Source organism: Podarcis bocagei (genome assembly GCF_964188305.1).
Source record: "Podarcis bocagei genome assembly, chromosome: 3".
Taxonomy (NCBI): domain Eukaryota; kingdom Metazoa; phylum Chordata; class Lepidosauria; order Squamata; family Lacertidae; genus Podarcis; species Podarcis bocagei.
Window position 1 is genome coordinate 59,476,570 of NC_138127.1, and position 25,833 is coordinate 59,502,402.

The 25,833-nt window shown below is 43.3% G+C and overlaps 1 protein-coding gene across 2 annotated transcripts in view; it reads left to right on the forward strand.

Annotated features, from left to right (window-relative positions):
- Positions 1-790: 790 nt before the first annotated feature.
- The window catches only part of KIF25 (kinesin family member 25), a 47,130-nt gene continuing 22,087 nt past the window's right edge, over positions 791-25,833 (forward strand). The window contains exons 1-7 of one of the 2 annotated variants that reach the window (XM_081188247.1): positions 792-957; positions 3,379-3,444; positions 7,261-7,383; positions 17,806-17,944; positions 19,629-19,732; positions 20,310-20,398; positions 24,234-24,276. In XM_081188247.1, the coding sequence (XP_081044373.1) occupies positions 883-957; positions 3,379-3,444; positions 7,261-7,383; positions 17,806-17,944; positions 19,629-19,732; positions 20,310-20,398; positions 24,234-24,276 (639 nt within the window). In that variant the 5' untranslated portion in view covers positions 792-882. Of the gene's footprint in view, positions 958-3,378; positions 3,445-7,260; positions 7,384-17,805; positions 17,945-19,628; positions 19,733-20,309; positions 20,399-24,233; positions 24,277-25,833 lie in introns of both variants that reach the window. The other variant, XM_081188248.1, reaches the window with a different exon arrangement.

Here is a 25,833-nt window from a genome sequence, read left to right on the forward strand (position 1 = left end):
GGTAGAAACAAACTCCAAGATCCACATAAACATAAAGTCATTTTCATGCACATTTAAATAACCCAGCTACACTGTCTCATGCCTACCCAAGGTTCCTGATCTAGGCTTTGGTAACAGGAGGTGTGAAACTAGCCCCCTGTGCCTCACATCCTACTCATTCCTTTGTCAACTTCCTGGCTGGGCTTAAGCTTTTGCTAGAACGAGGGGAAATCCGAACTGAACAAGCGTGGAGAAGAATCCTCTTCTCATTGTCCTGCTACCTGCCCACTGCCAGCTATTGCTCAAGGGGAGAGGGGTTGAAGCAGGCATAGGCAAACTCGGCCCTCCAGATGCTTTGGGACTACAACTCCCATCATCCCTGACCCCTGGTCCTGTTAGCTAGGGATGGTGGGAGTTGTAGTCCCAAAACATCTGGAGGGCCGAGTTTGCCTATGCCCGGGTTAAAGGATTGAGAGCCTATTTTGCCTAGTTGAAAAAAAGAGGTAAAATGCAGGAGGCAGCTGCTTCCTCTCGCTTTGCAGGCACCACCCTACTCATTATATTTTAAACCCAAGTATTGACAATATCCTTGAAATGCAAACGTTGCTCCGGCTTGGCCGATGCCCCTCTCTGTGCCTCCTGGGCAAAGGGTCTCCGCTGGAATCACCAGCAGGGAAATCACAAGCAGCTTCTTTAATCCCCACTCGGCTGTGTCCCTCCCCTTTCCAAGCCCGGCCAATCGCGACGCTCGCCCTTCCCGGAAGCGGAGACGGGTAACCGTGGCAACCGCTGCGAAGCTATGTCCTTGGCTGCAATTGGTCGATTCAAACGGGCTTGCCAGAAAGAGTGCGGCAGGGAGAAGAGGCTTCCACCCCACCCCTCCTGGACCAGCAAACTTGCAGGATGCGGCCCGGGGATGGGATAAGCCTGAGCTTTGCGTCGCAGCAGCGGATCCGGCAGCTGGAGCAGAAGCTGCGCGTGAGTCTCTGGGAAAGGGGTGCTTGGCAAGGGCGAAACTTCTCGGGCTTAGAGAGGGGAGTGACCAACTTGTCCTTGTGGCTAATACACCCTGGGTTTAGCGCCATCATCTCTTCCTTCCTTCTTTCCTTCCTTCCCTCCCTCCCTTCTTTTATAATATCGCAGTGAGATGAGACAGGGCAAGAACTCCTGCAGCAGCTCCCTGCCTGCATAATGCCGGATTTACTTATAAGCTAAACAAGCTATAGTTTAGGGCCCCACTCTCTTGGGGCCCCAAAAAAATTTAAAGGGAAAAAATAACTGCATGTACGTTTCCAAAATGTAAAAACAAACTTTTGTTATTGCCAAACGCAAATGTGTTTGCATTATTAAGTTTGTTATGAATAAAAAAATCATTTTAAGTTAAAGATTAATAATAATTTCACTATTAATATACTTCTTCTTAATTGTATTTCAGTTCAACAATTACTTTGATGAAATACATATTTTTAATATGCAAATGGCTTTAGATACCTATTAGGTCCATAAATTACCATATAGCATATATTAAACACAAAAACCAGCGATAATTTGTTGTTGACAAAGGACAGCTGGACATATAAAAGGCCCCATTGCCTTCAGTAGCTTCGGGCCTTATCAAACCTAAATCTGGCCCTGCCTGCATTTGCTCATTTTTGAAGGGAAAATGAACCATAGCATGCTGATCTTTCATATGGAGAACTGTGTTCTGGATCCTGGTTAAGGCCAAAGCGTACTGAGGCTTATGTGTGTCAGAGAAACAGAGTTTATATTGAAGAGTTTTGTCTGCTTCATTTTAGTGCACCAATTAGTACACCTGTGACAAAATGTTGCAATGTGGAGCACTCCTGTTCAGCTTTCCAGCCTGCTATTCTTGCCCCATTCTAGGATATTCCATTCACACCCCTGCAGCCAACACATTTTGTGGCCACTGAACAGGCTCAGTCCTTATTGGGTTAATGCCATGGGGTGCCTCCTTAAAGTCCCCCCCCCTAAATATTTTTTGTACCTCTGTCTCTTTGGGTCCCCCCCTAGACATTTTGATACTTCCTTCTTGCTTTCGAATGACCCTCTCTGGACTACACTGTTGCTGGCAGTCTCATAGAATCATAGTGTTGGGAGGTACCCTGAGGATCATCTAGTCCAACCCGCTGCAATGCAAGAATATGCAGCTGATCGAACTTGCAACCTTGGCATTGTCAGCACCACGCTATCCAGTCAGTGGCTTAGTTCACAATTGGAAGAGGTAACGCTTTGAAGGGGTTCACGGTTCCTCTAGCTATAGTTAGTGTGCTGCTCACACAACTGTTTCGTATAACATATTGAGTGGAGAGTGAGTTTGCACTTGTTGGTAGCGCCCTCTTCACACTGGTCTGAGCAAAGTTTATGTTCATACAAGTTCTGTGCATAGACTCTCCTTGTGTGATCTGCACCCTGCTTGATGAAGATACTCAATATCTGCAGGTCAGGAAGCTGGGCATCAGACGCATTCCTCTTCCATATGTTAAGGGTATGTGGTATTGCTGTGCAGAAAGGACTCGTGGAAAGCTGCAACAAGACCCCAGTGTCATGCCAAACACTTTTGGAACAATGACGTGCACATTTCAATGTGATTCTGGCATCTTTTGGACAGAGACAATGAGGATGAACACACTTTTTCCTACCCCATCCATGTATGCTTTTGGAGTTGTTACATTTTAAATACACAAATGAATGGATATTTCCTCTTTGGAGTAGAACTGAACAAATCTGCTGACAATCTAATCAATTCCCTTTTGTAATCCCTTCATATTTTCTGGGGCTACCATTCTAGAATCCTAAAGGGCAATGCAATTAAATAGATGGGGCCCAATGAGGCTTTTTTCCACACTTCCTTCTCCAATATGTTGTACAGTTGCCAGTGGCAGTTCAGAAATAATATTACTGAAAAAGGGGAAAGCACAAAGAGGTGGATGCAGTGATGGCACACACATTTTTATGGGGAAAGATTTTTAATAATGATTTAGAGCTGTTGTGATTTTTGTTATTAAAATGTTCTGCGAAAGTAGTGATTTAAATCAATGCAGAATAATACTTGGCCCCTGTCTTAAATTGTTTCCATGTTACAGGTGTCAGTTAACGCCCCCCCCCCCAATACTCCCTTCCCAAATTGTGTGATAAGAGCTGAGCTTTAAACTACGTATCAAATAGCTGATTCTTAGTGTATACCAAAGGGTTCCTCATACAAATTGTCCCTGAGGCAAGGATGACCAGATAGTTTGGTGTATTGTAATGTGTGGCTTGGCTCTTAGAGTGAGAAACAGATACAGTTTGGGATCAGAGGAGTTGCTAGCAGTAAATTAAATTGGCTTCTTGTATAACTTACTTTATCCATTTAAGTTCAGGCTTACCATGTTTTCCCAGACAAAGCAAGAACGGATCATAGTGCTAGAAACAGAAAATGCCCTTCTGCATCTCAAGCTGGCAAAAGTAAGTACAGCATAATGTACTCCATTTCCCCATCCCACTGTAGTATATACATCCCCCCCCCAAGCTTTCAATTTCAACTTATTAATGGGTCAGACCTATGTAAATAAACACACTGATCCAGGAAGCATAGTTCCACAATCTGAATTCACTTTACAAATGACTTCCATCTAATATCCATTGACCAGGAAGATGTGCTTGCCAAAAGAGAGTAACTGACAGGTTGCTGGGGAATGGCCATATCTCCAGGTAGGGCTGGGAGACACCCCAGTCTGAAATTGTGAAAAGCTGCTGCCAGTTAGTGGAGGCAATCCTGGACTAGATGAATGAGTGGTTTGATTCAGCATAAAGCACCTTCTGATGTTCCCAGGTTTCTGAAAAATGTGTATCCTGCATCTAGTTCCTGATATTAGATCAGGTATCCAGCTGATGGGGACTGAATGTGCTACAACAGGTGATCTGACTGGTGCAATTCAGCATAATACAACTTGAATGGAGATGTATCTTCTTATTGGATTTGATATCCCGCCTTTCACTCCCTTTAAGGAGTCTCAAAGCGGCTAACATTCTCCTTTCCCTTCCTCCCCCACAACAAACACTCTGTGAGGTGAGTGGGGCTGAGAGACTTCAGAGAAGTGTGACTGGCCCCAGGTCACCCAGCAGCTGCATGTGGAGGAGCGGAGACGCGAACCCGGTTCCCCAGATTATGAGTCTACCGCTCTTAACCACTACACCACACTGGCTCTCTTATCCATCTTGCAGCATAGATTTGAAAGTATATTCTCATCAGTTCCCCTGGGTTGCTATGCATATTTGTGTGTATTACTACATCTTTCAGTTTAAGCAGAGTAAAAGCCATCTGTCAACCTACAGGCACAACTAAAACATTAATTACTGTAATTATCACCTGACACAGCTCTTCCTGAACAGTTGCTGCTACCTAGAATAGACAAGGGCCTAACTCACAAGTCTTTGGATTTATCTACGAACATTATTATACTGGCTGTTTCGTTTTCAATCCCTTCCTCATTATCTCCAGCGTAGAATAGGCATTTTTTTCACTGCCAGTTCTGTGAGTTGTAATTTAAATAAATGCTTGTTAAGTGTTTTGGCAATCTAATCCAAATCAACCACCTTATTTTCAACATTATGCTCCTTTTTCTCCTCATAAGGGCAAGACACCTACTTTTTACAGAAAGTGCTCCTGCCTTTTATAGATAGCTACCTTGAGCCTTCTCATTAACCATATTGGCATCCTCTTGAATTCATTTGTATGTTTTCTTACATGTGGAACACATTTTACCTGACATTCTATTAGAGAGAATTCAAGGCTACTGGAAATTATTTTATATTTGATCCTCCCCTTTAATTAATACTGTCATTTTTAGGAAGTGCAACATTTCAACATTTTCTGCTATGCTGGTGCAAATGAAAATCTGTGGAGCTACATGGAGAGACACTATTAATGCAAACATTTTGCTATGTGGCGTAGCTTCTTTGCAGCTGTGTTTCAAGTGATTGCTTGCAAGAATGAATAAGTGATGGGCCACATGTTACAGATTTTGCATGTACCCTCTTCTACCGGAAAACACATGAGGCAGATTATCCATGTTTATTTCGCTATGGAAAAACAATTCGGCTATGAAAACACATTGTAGTGCGCTGGTGCTAAGCATGGGTCTCTGCAGTAAAGTTTCTCTATGTCCACATGATGTAATAAATACCTGCTTCCTAGGTTACCAGGTTCAGATTGCATAACTATTATAATGGTAACTTATGCAGTGGTCCACTGATCTGAAGTAGTAATCTTAATTGTCTCATTCAGCATAGTATTTTTGTTGTTCTTGTTAAGCGGAAGAGGAAGAAAAGGTCTAGTGGAAACCACCAGTGTCTGAGAAACCTTTAAAAGATGACAATATGTTGCTTCTTTTTTTATAGCTGCCTTAATTTAATTTTCAAGCCATTGTTGAGTATAGTTGACACTTACCCTTGCTGAGGGATTTTGCAGCTTGCACTGCAACACTGCTAGAGATTTAGAAAACTTGGAACAGTTGGAGGCTGGGCCCGCATTAGGGCAGACTGCAGGGATTAGTGTTAATAGCAACTGCCAGCCAAGAGGTTCTAATCTAATGTGAGGCTGTAAATTGCTGGGTGACCTCATGAAAGTCTCTTGCCTTTGTGGAGGCTTGGTTAGCTCTTTAAGGATAAAAACGGGGATCAACTGAAACAAAATAGAACTTGACTGAAAACCAGATGTTGCCTTTTGAGCTTCCCTGCGAGTACTTACCAGAATAATGTGGTGGAGAAATATGATGACTGCAGTGCTTCAAAGTCTTCACATGTATCTCTTCAGGAGCTTACAATTTTATCTCAGATGAAACCATGTGTGACATGGACTGCTTGCATCTTGACACTTAGCTTGCAAGAAACAACCATCAAAGGCAGGTAGCAGCTCTGACGCACACCCAAAAGACACTGACTTGCCGAGCCAGAAAAGGATGGTGAGCAGCTGAAGAAATGACTTATGCTTGTAGCTGGATACTAAGAGGTTGCATTTAGCTGTCATGGCAATAGATCTAGTTTATTGGGGGGGTGATTTAAACCATAATTTTTCCACCGCTGCCTTCTCTCATTACAACCTCTTGTCTTAATGCATATGTTGTGTAACATAATACTTCCCTTCTGTCCCTTTTGAACCTGCTGTCAATCATTTTCACCCAATTGCCTACAGCAGTGGTTTCCAACTGGTGGTCCACAGACCCCAGGGGGTCTGTGACACCATTCACAAAGCAAAAACTACCATAGAGGTATCAATGTTTTCAAAAGTAGGGGGCTTTGTTTTTTAAAAACAGGAGGTTCGCAATACTTAGCTAATTGTGAACTACTGGCCTACAGCATTTACTCTGGTTTTGATCATAGCCAGTCACCTTACTGAAAAAACAAACACACACCAGAACCTTTTATTTGATCTTCAGCTGTAAGCCACAGACCACTTCAGAAAAAGAACAATATCAAATCCGTTGGCCTTTTCAGCAGTAGGGTATGCAGGGGGTAGCAGAGGCTTACTATGGCTTACAGCTGTCATAAATGCCTGCATCTCATCAGATTTGTTACATGAAAGTTAAAAAAGAAATTGTCAGGGGGTTGACACAGATGCACCTCACACAGGGCACGGGAGCTATGCAACAGAAACAATTTTGTGCACAGCTGCGTATATCTTGATGGAAATCTACCAGAAAAAATTAATGTATGTATTGAGCATGAGAGTTTCTACATATTGGAAAATATACCAACCTTCATTGTCCATGATAATGTGGAGTAAAAGATTAAATGACAACAGACACTTGGAAAGTGGCAAGAATGTTAGGGTTAAATGAACTCATCTGCTCTCAAAATTGATTTTCATTTCCCCTCTCTTATGAATAGAAATGGGATTTCAGAACTTTTTAATATAAGAAGTCAAATGTTAATCAATTCATTGTGTCTACAGCTATAATCTCCCACTGCTGACTTAAGTGGAAGACTGTCATTCATTCAAATAGACAACCTTTTGTGAGAACCTACTTAGAAGCTGAAGGTGATCAAACATTTCATGCATAAAGGAAAATAGAAAAACTAGGGGTGGTAGAAAACCATTTCTTCATGTGAAAAAATTCAATTCCTCACATCTAGCCTTTGCATAAAAATACAGTGAACTTTTGTGGGTTATAACACTTGACTTTCTGAATGTTTACATTTTATGTTGTTGGGCTTTGTAGAAATCTCCAATTCCCAGTCTGTTTGTCTTTTTGAACTATCTGGGTTTTTATTTTTAAACAGAATCAAGGAATTATTGGGAAAATCTCAGGTGAAGAAGCAAATGATAGCTTTGCTTATTACAAGCAGCAGAAGTGTCATGGAAGTGTCAGATCGGTTATAATCCAGCTGCATGAAGCCATACAGGTAAAAGCACTCAGACTGCAGTCCTACAAGCAAGCTTGTTTTCTGCTGCTCCAGAGAATAGGACCCAAACCAATTCATTCAAATTACAGTGGTACCTCGGGTTACATATGCTTCAGGTTACATATGCTTCAGGTTACAGAAATAGTACCTTGGGTTAAGAACTTTGCCTCAGGATGAGAACAGAAATCGTGCTCCGGCGGTGCAGCAGCAGCAGCAGGAGGCCCCATTAGCTAAAGTGGTGCTTCAGGTTAAGAACAGTTTCAGGTTAAGTACGGACCTCTGGAACAATTTAAGTACTTAACCCAAGGTGCCACTGTACAAGAAATGAGATTCTGACTAAACTTCAGGAAGAACTTTCTGGCAGTAGGAACTGTTCAACAGTGGAATCGACTTCCTCCGGAGGTGGTGGGCTCTCCTTCCTAGGAGGTTTTAAAGCAGAATTTGGATGGCCATCTGTCATGGATGCTTTAGTTGAGATTCCTACATTGCAAGGGGGTTGGGCTAGATGACCCACAGTGTCTCTTCCAACTCAAGAATTCTATTCCACCTGGGAGTAAGCCCTATGGAATTCAATAGAACTTACCTTCTGAGTACACATACAAATGCTGCACCATCAGAATTTGAAAGACTCTGTACGCAGAGAATTTTTAAAATGTAACTTGACCTTTAGGAGCCTCTTATTATTTTGTTGTTTTTCTTCTTTATAAAGGTCTTGGGTTTGGGCGCAGGTGATTTAATTGATTGATTAGACAGTTTTATACCACAAAGCAGTTTACATGAAACATCAGTAAATTATTATTTAATCTGAACGTAGACCAAAATGGGTCCAGATAATTCTGCTGGAAGAGGCCCAGTGTAAATAGTCCCCAGTGGGAAATCATATTGCTTGTGAAACACCTGGACGGAGGATGGGTTACAGTAATAATAAATAATACATGCCCCCACAGCTTATCTTGGGAATCGTTGGCATGCAGTTCCAATATATACTCACACTGGGAATCCTAGTGCAGTGATAGTCTGTGAAAGGTCGTATAAATCCCATCTGAGTTAGTAGGAATTAAATTAGTGTAGAACTGCAGCCATATGAAGGAATTAAAAGTTGCACCAAGGTAAGTGTTCTGTCAGTGCAGGAATTTCAGCTTGCCGGACAGAATGATCTCCCCTCTCCTCTCCATGTGCTGTTCTGGGGGCTATCCCACCCCATTCCTGTCTGAACCTGGCCAGATCCAGTTCCCAATCCCTGCAATAAGGGGATGGGGATATATATAGGGGATATATATATATATATATATGCAGGTTTTGGTGTCTTCGGGTATCTTCCCGTGTAAGAGTTGGGGTGTCTAGGCGACGTTTCGACGAGGTCTCACTCGTCATCTTCAGGCTGGTGCTTTCGGCTTCTTGTTACTAGAACAGAGCAGGATCTCAGTGTTTGAGTTCCTATAAATACTGTTGAGGGGGTGTGGTGTATGGCCTCCAACGTTCTGGGCAGAGAGGAAGTTCCCAGGTTATTGTGCCTTTTCTTCTTTTGTTCATTAATTACTTGAGGGATATCTTGAGTGATTTCTTGAGTGATATTCTGAGTACCACTTAGGAGGGTCATTAGGTGTGGATTAGTTGCTAAAGCTTTCGTGTCTTGACCTCTTGAGCTTGTAAAGAGTTTTTCTGAGAAGATGGCTGTACTGCACTTAGTTGTGCTCTGGCTTGGCTTCGTGTATAGGGGCGAGCTGTGGTTTTGTGCCCTGTGCCAGCCAGATCTGTGTTGGGATTGCAGGGGGGTGCAGCATCCGGAGGTGCCACTATGGTTTGGCTACTGGATGGTGTCTGTAATTTATCTGTGGAGAGGGTCTGGGTTTGGGTCTGGTGTGGTTGATTGGAGATGGCGTTCTGTGTGCCTCTGGTTCTGGTGTCGGTTTTTGTGGGGAGGGCTAATTTCCAGATGTCTGGCAGGCGGGACGTGTCGTCACGCTTGTTCATGTTGTGAGGGTGTTTCTCTATCTCGATGGCTTCCATGATTATTCTCTTGTGGTGATGTTCCATGTTAAAGAGCAATTTGGAATCTGCAAAATTAATTTCGTGTCCTGTTTCTTTCATGTGTTGGTAAAGAGAGGAAGTTTTTTCTTCTTTTTTGACGGCATTCTTGTGTTCTGCGATACGTGCATTTATTCGTCTGTTTGTTTGTCCAATGTACGTGGCTGGGCAGACTTTGCAGGGTATTTCATAGACCCCTTGGTTTTCTAACTGGATTTTATCTTTTGGGTTTCTGAGGATATTGGCTATTTTTTGGTTGGTGCAAAAGGCTGTTTTGATATTGTGTTTATGGAGGATTTTGCTAATTTTATCTGTAGTGCCCTTGATATAAGGAAGGAGGGCCATGCCATTGTTTTCTTCTGTGTCTTGGTTTTTGGGGGGTGTTTCTTTTTGGATTAGCTTCGTAACCCTGTTTTGCTGGTATCCGTTGGCGATTAACACATTTGAGAGATTCTGTAACTCAGTTGTCAAGTGGTCTTTGTCAGCCAGGCGTTTGGTTCTGGAGATGAGAGTCTTGGCTACGGAGTTTATTTGTGCAGGGTGGTGGTGTGATTGTGCATGTAAGTAGCGGTTGGTGTGTGTTTTTTTCCGGTAGATAGTGTGTCCTAGGGAGCCATCAGGTTTTTTGTAGATTAGGACGTCAAGGAAGGGAAGTTGGTTGTTGGCTTCTATTTCCATAGTGAATTGTATTTTGGGGTGTAGGCTGTTGAGATGTGTGAGGAAGCTATCTAGTTTTTCCTTCCCGTGTGGCCAAATTACAAAGGTGTCGTCAACATATCTGAGCCAAAGTTTGGGTTTGTGTTCTGACTTGTCTAAAGCATTGGTTTCAAAGTGTTCCATGTACAGATTTGCGATGACCGGTGAGAGGGGTGATCCCATAGGTGCTCCTTCTATCTGTTTGTATCTTTGTCCATTGTGGATGAAGTACGTGTTGGTTAGGCAGTGGTTGGTCAGGTCCAGGATGTATTCGGGGGGATTGTATTTGTTTTGAATGGCTGTCAAGGCTTCATTAATGGGCACTTGTGTGAAGAGAGATACAACATCGAAGCTCACAAGTAGGTCATCGGGATGTAGGTTTTGCTTCTTTATTGTTTCTATGAACTGGAAGGAGTTTGTAACGTGTGAAGCGATAGATTCTGCATAGGGCTGAAGTTGCTTAGCGAGGAATTTAGCGAGATTTTGTAGAGGTGAGCCTATGGAGCTGACTATTGGTCTGAGTGGTGTTCCTTCTTTGTGTATCTTGGGGAGACCGTAGAGTTTGGGGCATCTGGATCGCCTAGACACCCCAACTCTTACACGGGAAGATACCCGAAGACACCAAAACCTGCATTCCTGTACCCGTGAAAATCTACGAAAGCAAATATCTCACCTCTACGGGGAGGAAACCTTCCAGCTGACAAGAACCTACGAGAAACTAGAAATCCGAAGAGCCACCATCTTATGTGATCTCTTGTTCCTACGCAACTGCCGAGACAACAACTTAATTCCCACATGCTTCCAACTTAAATTCCACTCTAAAACCCCAGCTACCGAAAGGATCCTGAAACGAACTGAACTATCCCTAATCAGAAACGAACTACATAAGAAAAGATACCTACTAAACCAAACCAACAAAGATCTGCTCACTCTTCACCTCAAACTCTGTAACAAAATCCACCCTGCACTCTGGGACAAATGCAAACAACTAGCCGTTTGGAGAGCTGAAACAGAGTCCTCACATAAGACAGACACACACACCAACAAACTCCACAAACTAGAGAAACGCCAGAAGCCCAGCCACCCTCCACAACAACCCATGAAACAAACAGTACATAACATATCAGACAGGATCCTCACCTCAACTGAAACCAAAGTACTCTCCAAAGGCTTCAACTTTGCAGTCGCCCCGAGACGCATCCCCACGGAAAACATCATATGCGGAGTCGAAGCTAGCCTAACCAAAATCAACCCAGATGAAGCCAATAAAATCAGACTCGAAGTCACCAACATCCTCTGCTCCAGCAAACCACCCAGAAGCAATTTACACAAAGAAGAACAAAAAGCACTCACCAACCTGAGGAAAGACAACAACATAATCATTCTCCCAGCAGACAAAGGTAATGCCACTGTTGTGATGAACACATCGGACTACCAAGCAAAACTATCAAATCTACTCCAAGACCCTACCTACCAACCTATAAAAACAGATCCCACCACCTATCTGGAAAAAACCACCAAATCCAAAATAAAAGCCTCTCCTATCAGTGAAGAAATCCAGCTAAGAATCATCCCCAGAGAAAAATCATCCAGATGCCCCAAACTCTACGGTCTCCCCAAGATACACAAAGAAGGAACACCACTCAGACCAATAGTCAGCTCCATAGGCTCACCTCTACAAAATCTCGCTAAATTCCTCGCTAAGCAACTTCAGCCCTATGCAGAATCTATCGCTTCACACGTTACAAACTCCTTCCAGTTCATAGAAACAATAAAGAAGCAAAACCTACATCCCGATGACCTACTTGTGAGCTTCGATGTTGTATCTCTCTTCACACAAGTGCCCATTAATGAAGCCTTGACAGCCATTCAAAACAAATACAATCCCCCCGAATACATCCTGGACCTGACCAACCACTGCCTAACCAACACGTACTTCATCCACAATGGACAAAGATACAAACAGATAGAAGGAGCACCTATGGGATCACCCCTCTCACCGGTCATCGCAAATCTGTACATGGAACACTTTGAAACCAATGCTTTAGACAAGTCAGAACACAAACCCAAACTTTGGCTCAGATATGTTGACGACACCTTTGTAATTTGGCCACACGGGAAGGAAAAACTAGATAGCTTCCTCACACATCTCAACAGCCTACACCCCAAAATACAATTCACTATGGAAATAGAAGCCAACAACCAACTTCCCTTCCTTGACGTCCTAATCTACAAAAAACCTGATGGCTCCCTAGGACACACTATCTACCGGAAAAAAACACACACCAACCGCTACTTACATGCACAATCACACCACCACCCTGCACAAATAAACTCCGTAGCCAAGACTCTCATCTCCAGAACCAAACGCCTGGCTGACAAAGACCACTTGACAACTGAGTTACAGAATCTCTCAAATGTGTTAATCGCCAACGGATACCAGCAAAACAGGGTTACGAAGCTAATCCAAAAAGAAACACCCCCCAAAAACCAAGACACAGAAGAAAACAATGGCATGGCCCTCCTTCCTTATATCAAGGGCACTACAGATAAAATTAGCAAAATCCTCCATAAACACAATATCAAAACAGCCTTTTGCACCAACCAAAAAATAGCCAATATCCTCAGAAACCCAAAAGATAAAATCCAGTTAGAAAACCAAGGGGTCTATGAAATACCCTGCAAAGTCTGCCCAGCCACGTACATTGGACAAACAAACAGACGAATAAATGCACGTATCGCAGAACACAAGAATGCCGTCAAAAAAGAAGAAAAAACTTCCTCTCTTTACCAACACATGAAAGAAACAGGACACGAAATTAATTTTGCAGATTCCAAATTGCTCTTTAACATGGAACATCACCACAAGAGAATAATCATGGAAGCCATCGAGATAGAGAAACACCCTCACAACATGAACAAGCGTGACGACACGTCCCGCCTGCCAGACATCTGGAAATTAGCCCTCCCCACAAAAACCGACACCAGAACCAGAGGCACACAGAACGCCATCTCCAATCAACCACACCAGACCCAAACCCAGACCCTCTCCACAGATAAATTACAGACACCATCCAGTAGCCAAACCATAGTGGCACCTCCGGATGCTGCACCCCCCTGCAATCCCAACACAGATCTGGCTGGCACAGGGCACAAAACCACAGCTCGCCCCTATACACGAAGCCAAGCCAGAGCACAACTAAGTGCAGTACAGCCATCTTCTCAGAAAAACTCTTTACAAGCTCAAGAGGTCAAGACACGAAAGCTTTAGCAACTAATCCACACCTAATGACCCTCCTAAGTGGTACTCAGAATATCACTCAAGAAATCACTCAAGATATCCCTCAAGTAATTAATGAACAAAAGAAGAAAAGGCACAATAACCTGGGAACTTCCTCTCTGCCCAGAACGTTGGAGGCCATACACCACACCCCCTCAACAGTATTTATAGGAACTCAAACACTGAGATCCTGCTCTGTTCTAGTAACAAGAAGCCGAAAGCACCAGCCTGAAGATGACGAGTGAGACCTCGTCGAAACGTCGCCTAGACACCCCAACTCTTACACGGGAAGATACCCGAAGACACCAAAACCTGCATTCCTGTACCCGTGAAAATCTACGAAAGCAAATATCTCACCTCTACGGGGAGGAAACCTTCCAGCTGACAAGAACCTACGAGAAACTAGAAATCCGAAGAGCCACCATCTTATGTGATCTCTTGTTCCTACGCAACTGCCGAGACAACAACTTAATTCCCACATGCTTCCAACTTAAATTCCACTCTAAAACCCCAGCTACCGAAAGGATCCTGAAACGAACTGAACTATCCCTAATCAGAAACGAACTACATAAGAAAAGATACCTACTAAACCAAACCAACAAAGATCTGCTCACTCTTCACCTCAAACTCTGTAACAAAATCCACCCTGCACTCTGGGACAAATGCAAACAACTAGCCGTTTGGAGAGCTGAAACAGAGTCCTCACATAAGACAGACACACACACCAACAAACTCCACAAACTAGAGAAACGCCAGAAGCCCAGCCACCCTCCACAACAACCCATGAAACAAACAGTACATAACATATCAGACAGGATCCTCACCTCAACTGAAACCAAAGTACTCTCCAAAGGCTTCAACTTTGCAGTCGCCCCGAGACGCATCCCCACGGAAAACATCATATGCGGAGTCGAAGCTAGCCTAACCAAAATCAACCCAGATGAAGCCAATAAAATCAGACTCGAAGTCACCAACATCCTCTGCTCCAGCAAACCACCCAGAAGCAATTTACACAAAGAAGAACAAAAAGCACTCACCAACCTGAGGAAAGACAACAACATAATCATTCTCCCAGCAGACAAAGGTAATGCCACTGTTGTGATGAACACATCGGACTACCAAGCAAAACTATCAAATCTACTCCAAGACCCTACCTACCAACCTATAAAAACAGATCCCACCACCTATCTGGAAAAAACCACCAAATCCAAAATAAAAGCCTCTCCTATCAGTGAAGAAATCCAGCTAAGAATCATCCCCAGAGAAAAATCATCCAGATGCCCCAAACTCTACGGTCTCCCCAAGATACACAAAGAAGGAACACCACTCAGACCAATAGTCAGCTCCATAGGCTCACCTCTACAAAATCTCGCTAAATTCCTCGCTAAGCAACTTCAGCCCTATGCAGAATCTATCGCTTCACACGTTACAAACTCCTTCCAGTTCATAGAAACAATAAAGAAGCAAAACCTACATCCCGATGACCTACTTGTGAGCTTCGATGTTGTATCTCTCTTCACACAAGTGCCCATTAATGAAGCCTTGACAGCCATTCAAAACAAATACAATCCCCCCGAATACATCCTGGACCTGACCAACCACTGCCTAACCAACACGTACTTCATCCACAATGGACAAAGATACAAACAGATAGAAGGAGCACCTATGGGATCACCCCTCTCACCGGTCATCGCAAATCTGTACATGGAACACTTTGAAACCAATGCTTTAGACAAGTCAGAACACAAACCCAAACTTTGGCTCAGATATGTTGACGACACCTTTGTAATTTGGCCACACGGGAAGGAAAAACTAGATAGCTTCCTCACACATCTCAACAGCCTACACCCCAAAATACAATTCACTATGGAAATAGAAGCCAACAACCAACTTCCCTTCCTTGACGTCCTAATCTACAAAAAACCTGATGGCTCCCTAGGACACACTATCTACCGGAAAAAAACACACACCAACCGCTACTTACATGCACAATCACACCACCACCCTGCACAAATAAACTCCGTAGCCAAGACTCTCATCTCCAGAACCAAACGCCTGGCTGACAAAGACCACTTGACAACTGAGTTACAGAATCTCTCAAATGTGTTAATCGCCAACGGATACCAGCAAAACAGGGTTACGAAGCTAATCCAAAAAGAAACACCCCCCAAAAACCAAGACACAGAAGAAAACAATGGCATGGCCCTCCTTCCTTATATCAAGGGCACTACAGATAAAATTAGCAAAATCCTCCATAAACACAATATCAAAACAGCCTTTTGCACCAACCAAAAAATAGCCAATATCCTCAGAAACCCAAAAGATAAAATCCAGTTAGAAAACCAAGGGGTCTATGAAATACCCTGCAAAGTCTGCCCAGCCACGTACATTGGACAAACAAACAGACGAATAAATGCACGTATCGCAGAACACAAGAATGCCGTCAAAAAAGAAGAAAAAACTTCCTCTCTTTACCAACACATGAAAGAAACAGGACACGAAATTAATTTTGCAGATTCCAAATTGCTCTTTAACATGGAACATCACCACAAGAGAATAATCATGGAAGCCATCGAGATAGAGAAACACCCTCACAACATGAACAAGCGTGACGACACGTCCCGCCTGCCAGACATCTGGAAATTAGCCCTCCCCACAAAAACCGACACCAGAACCAGAGGCACACAGAACGCCATCTCCAATCAACCACACCAGACCCAAACCCAGACCCTCTCCACAGATAAATTACAGACACCATCCAGTAGCCAAACCATAGTGGCACCTCCGGATGCTGCACCCCCCTGCAATCCCAACACAGATCTGGCTGGCACAGGGCACAAAACCACAGCTCGCCCCTATACACGAAGCCAAGCCAGAGCACAACTAAGTGCAGTACAGCCATCTTCTCAGAAAAACTCTTTACAAGCTCAAGAGGTCAAGACACGAAAGCTTTAGCAACTAATCCACACCTAATGACCCTCCTAAGTGGTACTCAGAATATCACTCAAGAAATCACTCAAGATATCCCTCAAGTAATTAATGAACAAAAGAAGAAAAGGCACAATAACCTGGGAACTTCCTCTCTGCCCAGAACGTTGGAGGCCATACACCACACCCCCTCAACAGTATTTATAGGAACTCAAACACTGAGATCCTGCTCTGTTCTAGTAACAAGAAGCCGAAAGCACCAGCCTGAAGATGACGAGTGAGACCTCGTCGAAACGTCGCCTAGACACCCCAACTCTTACACGGGAAGACACCCGAAGACACCAAAACCTACATTCCTGTACCCGTGAAAATCTACGAAAGCAAATATATATATATATATATATATGCAGGTTTTGGTGTTTTCGGGTATCTTCCCGTGTAAGAGTTGGGGTGTCTAGGCGACGTTTCGACGAGGTCTCACTCGTCATCTTCAGGCTGGTGCCTGAAGTGAGACCTCGTCGAAACGAGTGAGACCTCGTCGAAACGTCGCCTAGACACCCCAACTCTTACACGGGAAGATACCCGAAAACACCAAAACCTGCATTCCTGTACCCGTGAAAATCTACGAAAGCAAATATATATATATATATATATATATATATAGTGGTACCTCGCAAGACGAATGCCTCGCAAGACAAAAAACTCGCTAGACGAAAGGGTTTTTTGTTTTTTGAGCTGCTTTGTAAGACGATTTTCCCTATGGGCTTGCTTCACAAGACGGAAACGTCTTGCAAGTTTGTTTCCTTTTTCTTAACACCGTTAATACAGTTGCGACTTGACTTCGAGGAGCAACTCATAGAACGCGGTGTGGTAGCCTTTTTTGAGGTTTTTAAAGACTTTGGTGATTTTTGAAGCTTTTCCAAAACTTTCCCGACACCGTGCTTCGTAAGATGAAAAAAATCGCAAGACGACAAAACTCGCGGAACAAATTAATTTTGTCTTGCAAGGCACCACTGTATACACATGAAGCTGCTCCTTTGCTTTTACTCTCCCAATACCCTGAAGAGTGTTCATAGGGATGCTGATGGTGCTGTGGTCTAAACCACTGAGCCTCTTGGGCTTGCTGATCAGAAGGTTGGTGGTTTGAATCCCCACAATGTAGTGAGCTCCTGTTGCTCTGTCCCAGCTCCTGCCAACCTAGCAGTTCAAAAGCACACCAGTGCAAGTAGATGAATAGGTACCACTGCGACGGGAAGGTAAATGGCATTTCCGTGTGCTCTGGCTTCCATCATGGTGTTTCATTGTGCCAGAAGCGGTTTAGTCATGCTGGTCACATGACCCGGAAAGCTATCTGGACAAATGCTGGCTCCCTCGGCCTGAAAGCGAGATGAGCACCACAACCCCATAGTCGCCTTTGACTGGACTTAACCATGCAGGGGTCCTTTACCTTACTTTTACCTTAAATACTGTTCTTTCTGTTTCTTAAATAGAAATTAAAGCAAGAAGTGAAGAATCTCCGTTTGTCTGCCCTCACATTCTCCAGAGATGTCCAGCATCAGAGCAAAACTTACCTTGGTCAGATTTTGGCTGCTGTCCAAAGGCTTCAGATGCATAATGAGGCTATGCAAAGTAAGAGATGAGTACCTTTGAAAGCTTATCAGGCTGGCATCTAAGGTGCTTGAACCATATGAGCAGTGCCACTGTTGGTAGCAGCTCGCAGAATTTGCAATGAAAGTTCTGGCTTTGGGTTGAGAGGCAACTTTTTGCTGCTGCCAGGACTTCACACGAAGCAGATGTACTGCACCAAGAGCATACTACATCTCTGGTCCACTCAGAGAGTGGATGGGTTGTCTTCCTGTCCCCTTGGAATAAGAGTTACAGGGGTTAGGCAAAAGCACCTAGCCATAACTAAAAGTAGTGATAAGGTTAAAACTTACTGGGAAATGATATATAATGAAATAAAAAGTATGCTTAAAATAACCTTTGTAAAAAACCCAGAAGCTTTTCTTTTGGGAATTATAGGGACAGAACTTCCTAAACTATATAGAAGCGTATTCATGTATGCTACTACAGCGGCAAGAATGTTACTTGCCCCAAAATGGAAAGAGGCAGAAGTCCCAGCAGAGGAAGAATGGATACAAAAACTTATAGAATATGCAGAAATGGCAAAACTTAGCAGAAGAATAAGAAATCAAGTTAACATTTTTTTAATATAAAAAAATGGAAACGGTTTATTGAATATTTACAGATAAACAGATAAAAACATTGGCAGGATTATTGTAATAACCTGCAGTTTCATAAGATAGTATATTTAAAGAAGATGAATAAATGAGCAAATTAAGTTAATTTGGATATGTAGAAGATATTAAAAACAAATTTAAGGAACCACAAAAAGGGGGAAGGAAGTCAGGTTTTGAAATGCCAAAATGATTGTAAAATTAGTGAAATGTATAAAATTAGTGAAATGTATAAACTTTAAAAGTAGGAATTTGAAAAAATTAATTTTTTTAATGAAAGTAGTGATGAGGTGGAGCATGTTTCTATGGAAACTGAGCAATGAAAATACAAGCACAGGTCTGGACAGCCTGTGGTTTTTGAAATGATGCTGGAGAACACTGCCTATGGCTACCAGCCACAATGGCAATGGTCTTCCTTCACTGTCAGAGGCAGTAGGCCTCTGAAAACCAGTTGCACAAGTTGTCACAAGTGAGGAGAGCACTGTTGCATTCATGTCCATCTTATGACCAGCTGCTGTGAGAACAGGATGCTAGCTAGATGGGCCTTTTGCCGGATTGAGCAGGGCTCTTTTTATGGCCTTCCATTAGACTCAAATTCCCAATTGCCCCAGTCAGAATTGCCAATAGTCCAGGATGATGGGAGTTGTAGTCCAGTGACATCTGAAGGACCACAGCTGCCCTACCTTTAATATAAACATTGCCCAGGTACTTCGGTTCAAGGTCCATCTTGCCCAGCACTCTGTTCCCAGCAGCAGCTGACTGAATATCCCTGGACGCTCCCAAGCAAGGCACAAAGCAGCAGCAAAGTGCAATTTGGGTAGAGCTGTGGCATACCACCATGATGCACTCATGGCAGAGCTTCTCTACCCATGGACCATATGAATGTTTTCAGTGCAGAGAACAAAGTCTCAAATGAGAGTGCTGGACTTGAGGAGTCTCTCTGTGATAATATTTGCATATTCCATTTTTATATGGCTTCTTGTTTGGAGGCATCAGTGTGCAGATGCTCTCAGGCCCATGCCTGAGGGGGAAATAGCCTAACAGTTCTGTGAACATTTGTGAAAATGTCTTTTCAGCCTTTCAGACCAGAGCCTTTGAACTTGAGCAGTCCTTGCATGAAGTAAACGAGCGATACCAGAAAGAAAAACAAAGGAGAAAAGTACTTCATAACAGTTTAATTGTAAGTGTCCTGGTAACTGAGTCTCCAATGTCTTTTAAAAGATCTACATAAATATCGGAGTTGCCAGTGTGCAACTTGAGATGACTTTCCAGTTCCTTTTTATCAGTTCCTGTATCTGCATGGGAGGTTGTGCTCATGGCTTCTCTTGTCTGCTCTTTCCAAGGCCTGTTGCCTTCCCTTTATTCCCAGCTGCCTCTTCAAACTGTGGGGCTTTTTAAACAAACAGTTGGGTTGTCTGAATTGCAACCTTTTAAAATATGTTTTGACTTCATGTGCTGTGTAAGAACATTTACTTTCACTAGTGCATCAGTCAGATTACAGTGGCTAAAAAAATGGGGAAAGAAAGGCAGACTTAAGGAGATTAAGACCATCATCTTTCATCAAAATCCTGGTCGGAGTAAAACCAACTTGGACACTTTTTCACTCTCTGTGGTAATTTAATGAGGCAGAGCTTCAATAGTCATGAGGCAAGATAGCAACACCACAACTTTCTGTATTTTCTTACCGCATCTGATTCACACCATTTCATTCACAGGTTTTTAAAACTGCTGACTATGTTTCTGTGTTGCATCCTCAGGAACTAAGGGGAAATATCAGAGTCCATTGCAGGATCCGCCCCCTGTTACCATTTGATACACTTCCTGGAGAGTCGGACTTAAAAGACAGGTAATTTATTTCATGAATATAGTTATGCTAACTGACACTCGGATGTCTTTCTGGCGCCAGGAAAAGACCTTTTTATTTTCCTAGGCTTTTAAACTTTTGTTGGTCTGTTTTATTTGGGTGTTGCTTTTATAGAGTTGCTGTTTTTGGCTGAATTTATGGGTGTTAGATATTTATTGTAAGCCACGCAGATAATGTGTTTGACAGCTCAGATACAAATCTGAATCATAAACAGTCTAATTGTTCTCCTTCTATTTTAAAATGTTGGTTAGATTCTGCATTTTTACATACTTTGGAAGACATTTCCACTTTACAAGTGGGATCTGCAACAAACTTGCATTGTATCCTCACACCCTAACAGGAATGTTCCTGTTTAGAATTCCAGCCAGTCAGATGTGTTCTCCTCCAAGGCAGTAGTGGGATCAAGCAAGCCAGTTTACTCCTCTGTCTCCCAGTTGTCCATTTTTCCTCAACAAACATTCAACATTCTTTAGCTCAAGCCATTGAGCACGATGAATCCTCTTTTGGCTGAGGAGGTTTTTGGTGGGTGGAGGGGGAGGTTGTCATGTCCCTTTTGGTTTTTAAAAATGTTTTGCATTTTTGTGTGCTCATGGGCTCATCCACGCATATTAATGGTTCCCTCTTGCTTCTCCAATTCTGTAGGCACTCAACCATCTGAATTCTCTGTTAGAGGAAATTAGGGTGATTTTTACTCATGTCTCCTTTTATAGCCTTCCAGCTTCTTAGATCTGGAGGATTCTGACATCACCATTGTCGGGTTCAGATTACAGGAGGTAACAACGTGCTTGGGCTCTGACATTCAAGCCCTGCCCCCAGCATCCCCATACGTGTGGCCCTCCCCACTCCATCCCCAACCTTCCTCAGGCTGAACAAGGAAGAGCTGCAAGAGGGCTTTTATTTGCCTTTCCTTGGAATGCCATGCATGACTGGGGACTCTGTTTCATGCCCCTGTCTCCATTCATTGATTCAACGTTTTGTCTTTATCTTCTGATTAGCTTTCATGAAGGTGGAAGCGCCTCTGAAACATCCTTTTGTATCCTCTGAGCTTGGCAGATCTTGTGCATAACTCAGTATGGAAGATGCTGTGAGGGCAGAAAAGAAAGCCGAGATGCTTTCTGCCTGGCTTGCTCGCATAATCCTCCCCGTACTCCAGGCTTGGTGGGGCCCCAGGAAACAGTTTGGGGGCTAAACAAAGCCCTTTCCAGACTGCTAGCTATCCTTTTTCCTTTAGAGAAAGTAATAGGACTTTCTTCCCAATGAATCTGTGAGTACACTATCAACACAGACAATGAAAGATGGAGCCACAAAAGTGATATTGAAAGTAGGCAATTCCCCTTCCTTATTGGCTCTTCCAGGTGACCTGCTTGTTGAGCATGTATCACGATGTACATGAAAGCTACATCATAATTGGTCTTTTGTTCTGATTTGTTTATGGCCTGGTTAGATGACAGTGATCAATCATCCCACATTCATCCTGATTTCCTTACAGGGTGCTTGTACATCTTCCATTAATCATGTCTTCCTTTCACACACCTTAATGCACATCCTTGTCACTTTGCAAACTGCAAGAAGTCCCATTCTTTTCAAAAGTGGATCTCTTGGGTGACAGAGCACTTTAATACACTTTAATTGTGCAAACTTGAATCCCTCCTGCAAAACATTGACAGTCTGGAGGCACCCAGAATGACTATTGAGTGTTTGTTTTTCTTACGCTGCTCACCAAACTGTCTTGCTGTTCAGGTTCCATTAACTCAGACACCCTTTTCCCATGTCACATCCTTCTCGAAGGCTGAAAGAAAAGAAGGGATAGCCTGATGTAGCAAGCCTATACTGCTACTTTATAATCTGTTGCTTTGTAATCAACCCTGATGTAGGGAAATCAATCCCAGAAAGCCACAAGAAGTGTCTCTTTATGTTTGCTTGTATTTGGGTTTAAGAAGGTTGTATTTATTTCTGTTTGCTAAGGTTTGGGAAGGGGGAGGAATAAAATACTGCTGCAATTTGAAAAGCAATTACAACTGTGTAATCTAGGATTTTTATGGCTCCAAGGAACACAATTGTTTTTCTGAGGCTCTCCAAATAGCGGTACATTTATCTACAAAACTGCAGCGCAAAGCAGAGTGGTCAGTGCTCCAGCACAGGTCTAAGCATCCTGTGTTTCTCTGCTCTCCCCGTACATTTCTCAGCAAAACTTCCTTTTCTCCCAGCACTTACACAGGTAGGTCCACACAGCTACAGCTGCACACTCACACTTCCATTTCCTTTAATGTAGTGCTCTGTTCTTCATGTTGTCCAAGTTGCTAGCGCTCACACTGTGTTACGAGCTGAGGGTGGAATTCAATGTAGCACTAAGGGATGTGCATGTGAGGAACGAGGTCTGTTGGCACCACAGGATTGTCCCCTCTCTTCTCCCTGTACCACCTAAACCTGTCCTGGGCATTTCCCCACATCTTCAGGAGCAGATTTAGGGGGGAAGGATGGGGGAGAGCGGACCTTGTTTTCCATATGCAACAATTAGTTGACTCCTGCCCATAGTTTGAGCCTGCATGTTTATTATTTTTCATTTGGAAATAGCAGCGGGGGGTGGGCGTTGATCAGAATTGGGATCATAGAGGGGATAGAAGGTTTTTTAAACCATTTTAACCCACAAACCAAGGTCCTGACAAAGATCCTCCCCACTTGCTGTTTCTTTCTTTCTAATACCTGCTCCCAACAGTAGAGGAGCTTCGTGAGCAAATTCTGAGACGGTTGCTGATGACCCAAATGGGTTGGGTAACATCTCTCTTCACGTGATGGTGGCAGGAGAAAAGCATCTATACCCCACGCTTCAGCCTGAAAAGCTCTCAGGGTGGCTTGCATATCAATAAAAACAACACAGCCCCTGCCCTCTGTCTAAAAAGACACAGCACATAAGGAAAAAGGAATGGGGAAGGAAGAGGAAAACATGCATACTCCGGCATCAAATTCTTAATGTTGCAAGGTTCTTATAGTGACTAGCTTGGATGGGAAGAGACTGCTTACAGTACAAAAGCAGACCTTGCTGACCCCTGAGAAATACTCTTCCTGGAAGTGACTGTAATGTGGGAAGTTGTTGACCTTATAGGGGCGGGGTCTTCACTTGGCCTAGCTGGAATTGCTTCTTGTAAGTCGCATCATGACAGGGAGGCTCATAGTGGCCCAGCTGATGCCACCATTCTCAGAGGAGATGGTCCTCTCTTTCTCCTCAGAGGACAGCTGGACCTGGTAGTCTCTGGGGGAAGCAGCAGCGAATGAAGGTGGCTGTTCTTGTTTGGATACCATCTGCATATTTTATTACCAGGCATATGGCCTCTGCTTTCCTCTGTCCTGGCGAGGCAGTCACAGTATTCAGAACTCTAGGGAATTTTATTATGTAAGGAACGGGAAAAGGTGGTGTTTGCACATGGTATCGCAACTATTTGGCAATTTCCACACCTGGGGTCACAGTCTGAGCTCAAGACCATTCCTGCAGCTTGCTTATCTTTGTGGTTATTCTAGCCCTGACTGTGTCTCTGCCTCCTGGTTGTCAGGTTCACTCCAAGGGTGAGTAGCAGTCAATGTGAGCCTAGGAGAATAATCAGAAAACTCTTCCCCCTCTAGCCAGAAGGCCAGCATAGGTTCTACAGGGAGAAGCAAGGGGCACACATTTTGCCACTAACCTGTGGCATAGCATTGGGCCTTAGGCCCCTAGGTTTCTTGGGCATTTGTGCAATTGGCTGTTTATGTTAAAGTTTATGCAAATTGCTGGTTGTGTTCTTCTTGAATGTTTTGTAAGTTAATACATTTTGTTGTCAAAAAGGCAGAGAAACATCCCAGAAAATGTGGTGTGTGAAGCTGATGATGTGAGTATATTTAAGTTTCTATGGCTTTTAATGCTTGTGTTTTTTGTTTTTATTGCTGTAAACTGCTTATTCCTTGTGGGATAAGAATGAGTGGACCGTGATATCTTCACTTTCCAAGAGCTTTGCATCCTCACATGCAGAATTCACTTTATGACTGACTCCCCATCCCCCTCTGATATCCTGAAGGCTTGGACTATTGATGTTACCCTCCCCATTTCTCCATCACACTGCACAGCCTCCTTAGTGACTGTGGCTAGGAAGTTATTTCTGGCACTGTGAAGTGAGTTCTGGCCATCCCTTGTTAATCATTTTCTTCTAGTATATCAATGTGCAAAAGGCTTTGTTTGCCCTCACTGTAACTCCGCATGTGCATCTGTGTAAGTGTAATGGGTTACAGTCGTACCTTGGAAGTGGAAGGGAATCCGTTCTGGAAGTCTGTTCAACTTCCAAAACGTTCAGAAACCAAAGTGTGGTTTCTGATTGGCTGCAGGAAGCTCCTGCAGCCAATCAGAAGCCCCGTCAGACATTTGGCTTCCAAAAATAGTTTGCAAACTGGAACAGTCACTTCTGGGTTTGTGGCGTTCGGAAGCCAAAACCTTTGAGAACTAAGCTGTTTGAAAACCAAGGTACAGCTGTATTCTTATTCCAGTTTTTCAGCTAGAGCAAGGCTGAGAGGGTTACTTGTGATGACACAATGATATGTGAGCATTCCCAGCATTCGAATCCAGCGCTTGGCCCACCAGATCATATGCCTGAGTTTTGTCAGTGGCACTTCAGCTCCAATAATAATAGTTATTTCCTGCCTTAAAACTACTTGTAGTTGCTTCACTGATGCCTTGCCAGAGGCTAGAAATACAGTGTCTAAAATGTAGCTGCCTACCAAGCCTTGCTTTCAAGTGCATTAAAGGGAACCTAGCTTAAGTCCACCAAAGCAGGGGGGCTTGAGAGCTGAGCTGCAAATCCAGATGGCATTCCAGTATTAATTAAGCCCATTACCAAGAAATAACATTGGAAAGGCATGGAGCTAAGATGGAGTTTTAAATTCAGGTTTTGCGGTAATTTTCTTGACTATTGGGGCTTTTTTCAGATACTCTTCATTATTTACACTTCATGCAAGTGTGCAGCCAATTTTCCTTTTATGGTAGCATATAAAATGCAGCAAAAGAGCACATGAACATATGTAGCTGTGTTATATTTGCTCAGGCCTTCTGTCCACCTAGCCCAGTGCTGTCTGCTTGGCTTTCAGCATCTGTTACAGGATTTCAGATTGCAATCTTTCCCATCATTTCTTTCTTCCTTTTGTGTAAGTGATGACACTCATCACCTGAATTTGCTATTTATCATATGAAAATCATCTGTGCAAATGCTTGATTTTGAAGATTGCATTTTAGAATATGTGCTTTTGACACTGACCAAACGGAAAGTTCTGGGTTTTAATTCACAGAGTTCAATTCATCTAGAGTCTAGATTCTAGACCAACTGCTGAAATAAAACATGATAGCCTCTAGGGCTGAGCGATGTCTGGTTTTCAACATGGTGATATATCACTAACTAAAC